Source organism: Tarenaya hassleriana, unplaced genomic scaffold (genome assembly GCF_000463585.1).
Source record: "Tarenaya hassleriana unplaced genomic scaffold, ASM46358v1 Cleome1160, whole genome shotgun sequence".
In the NCBI taxonomy this organism is placed as follows: Eukaryota; Viridiplantae; Streptophyta; class Magnoliopsida; order Brassicales; family Cleomaceae; genus Tarenaya; species Tarenaya hassleriana.
The window spans coordinates 1-2,879 of record NW_010961951.1 but is presented as its reverse complement, the minus strand read 5'-3'; the positions used below and the strand labels follow the sequence as shown (position 1 = coordinate 2,879).

At 52.7% G+C, this 2,879-nt stretch overlaps 1 protein-coding gene across 1 annotated transcript; it reads left to right on the top strand.

Moving 5' to 3' along the window:
• Window positions 1-42: 42 nt before the first annotated feature.
• On the top strand, window positions 43-2,859 carry LOC104806071. Its single transcript, XM_010530788.1, has one exon. It carries the CDS (start codon window positions 43-45, stop codon window positions 2,857-2,859), a length of 2,817 nt encoding a protein of 938 aa, XP_010529090.1.
• The last annotated feature ends 20 nt before the right edge of the window (window positions 2,860-2,879 follow it).

Below are 2,879 nucleotides of genomic sequence, written 5' to 3'. Positions count from 1 at the left end.
ACACTCTTCCGAGAACCGAGAGAAGACAGGAGATTCGACACCATGTCGAGCCAAGATGGAGCCAACAACCAGCCCTTGGGACACACATCCGAGGCTGACAATGGGCGTGGACGAGGCACAGACCTCGGTCCCACGACACGAGCTAGAACACGCGCAACCGAGGCTCAAGCCGGGTCCGTAGAAGCACGTCTGCGGGCTCTCGAGGAGTCCGAGGTTGAGCAAGACGCACGCACGGACGGTCTGGAACAGGAGATCTCCGCTGTGAGCGAATCGACCAAACATGTCCTAGACAACTTGGAGCAGCAAGCCCGAGCCGATAGAGACATGACCGACGAAAACTTTCGTCTTGTTCGTGAGAACCACGACCGCGAGGTAGGTGATCTGCGTACCCTAGTCCATAATCTAACCCGTGAATGCAGGTCTCTTCGTGAGATGGTGCAGCAAGCCCCTGTCCATGACCGAGACCACGCCCCAAGAGAGCAAGTCATCCGAGGACCCGAGCCAAAACCCTACAATGGAGCGAGGAACTCCTCTACGGTAGAGTCCTTTCTCTTTAGTATGGAACAATATTTTGAGGGTGCAGGTGTTACGGGAGAGCTAGCTAAGGTCAAGGGCGCCGGGAACTACCTCCAAGATCTCGCGCAATTGTGGTGGAGAAGAACGTTGCTTGACCAAGAACGCCGGGTCACCACTTGGGACCAATTCAAGGCAGCCTTGCGTCAACAGTTCGTGCCGTCCAATGCACGGGACGAGATACGGACACGCTTCCGTAGACTCCGACAATCAGGAAGTATCTCGGACTATGTCCGAGAATTCTCTTCTCTTTTGCTTGAATTAGGTGATGTGAGTGACCAAGACGCTCTCTTTCACTTCAAGGACGGGTTAAAAGACTTTGCCCGCCTAGAAGTGAATAGGAGAGAAGCTAACACTTTGAATGCAGCTATTTCTGTTGTAGAGGGACTCACGGACTACAGCGTGGCTCGTCCGAACAACCCTCACAAGTCAAGGGACGGCAACAAGCCCCGGCACAATCATCCTCACCAAGGACCGCCACGTTCGGACAAGCCGGGCCAAGGAGGCTACAGTGGACAGAACAAGAAGTCCAAACCTCCCCCGAGTCCGTGCTTCCTTTGCCAAGGACCCCATTGGGTCCGCGACTGTCCAAAGCAAAAGAAACTCAACGCCGTGACCGATCAGCCAAACAAGGGCAAGAACAAGGTCACCGAGGACAAGGACCAAGCCATTGTTGGGTCCTTACACCGCTTCGGGACGCTGTCCAAGCCAACCATTCCCGAGGATGACAAGAACATCGAGACCAAGTCCAAGGGACTCCTCTACGCCGACGTAGAGATATACGGTAAGATTGTTCCTGTCATGTTTGATACCGGTGCCTCACATAATTTTATGGATGCAGGAGAAGCTAAGAGGTTGAAACTCCGAGTGGACGGGAGTGGAGGAACGGTGAAGGCTGTCAACTCACCTGCCCAAAACGCGTCCGGCATCGCCCGCGATGTCCGGATTCAGATTGGGGATTGGGTTGGGAAGACCGACTTCACCATCCTCCCAATGGACGACTTTCGGGTTGTGTTAGGACTTACGTTCTTCCGATCCGTTAGCACGTTCATTCCCGCATCCACAACGACATTGGTGATCATCGACAAGGACAAACCCACCATCGTTCCTCTCAAAGCTGCTCCGACCGCATCCTCAACCCTCACGGCCATGCAATTCAAGAGAGGAGTCAAAAACTCCGAGTCTTTCTTGGCCACTGTCCGGAACCTCAACCAAGGAGAAGAGACGGATATGCCGGATCAACCAACGATCCCGGCCGAGGTAAGGCAAGTGTTAAATGATTTTGCAGATGTCATGCCCGAGGAGCTTCCCAAGAAACTCCCTCCGAGACGTGGCATTGATCACGCCATAGAGCTGATCCCCGGAGCTAAACCACCAGCCATGCCTCCTTACCGAATGGCTCCTCCCGAGCTAGCTGAGCTCAAGAGGCAGCTAGAAGATCTCCTAGAGGCCGGCTACATCCAGCCTTCTAAGGCCCCCTATGGCGCTCCCGTGCTCTTCCAAAAGAAGAAGGACGGATCCCTAAGGATGTGCATTGACTACCGAGCTTTGAACAAGGTAACAATCAAGAATAAGTATCCTATTCCACTAATAGCCGACCTGTTTGATCAGCTCAAGGATGCACGAGTGTTCTCCAAACTCGACTTGAGGTCGGGATATTATCAAGTGCGCATCGCCGAAGGAGATGAACCAAAGACCGCGTGCACAACAAGGTATGGTTCCTTCGAATTCAAGGTAATGCCCTTTGGCCTCACTAACGCTCCAGCTACATTCTGTACCATGATGAACCAACTATTCCATGAATATCTTGACAAGTTTGTTGTGGTATACCTAGACGATATTGTTGTGTATAGCCGGAACCTAAGTGAGCATGTAGGTCATTTGCGGACTGTCTTGAGTGTTCTCCGAGACAATGAGCTATACATCAAGCTTGAGAAGTGTAGCTTTGCCCAAAGAGAAGTGGAGTTTCTCGGCCATTATGTCAAGGATGGACAGCTCTTGATGGACCCAAAGAAGATCCAAGCAATCCGAGAGTGGGCTGTACCGAGGACTCTCCCACAGTTGCGATCCTTCCTTGGATTGGTCAACTACTACCGAAGATTTATCCTCGGGTACTCCTCGATAGCAGCCCCTCTCTCGGACATGTTGAAGAAGGACAGGAAGTGGCAATGGACAGAGCAATGCCAAGCAGCTTTCGACCGCCTTCGGACCATTGTCTCCGAAGAACCCATTATGGTTTTGCCCGACATCGAACTTCCGTCTCGTCCGAGAAAACCACGACCGTGAGGTAGGTGATCTGCGTACCC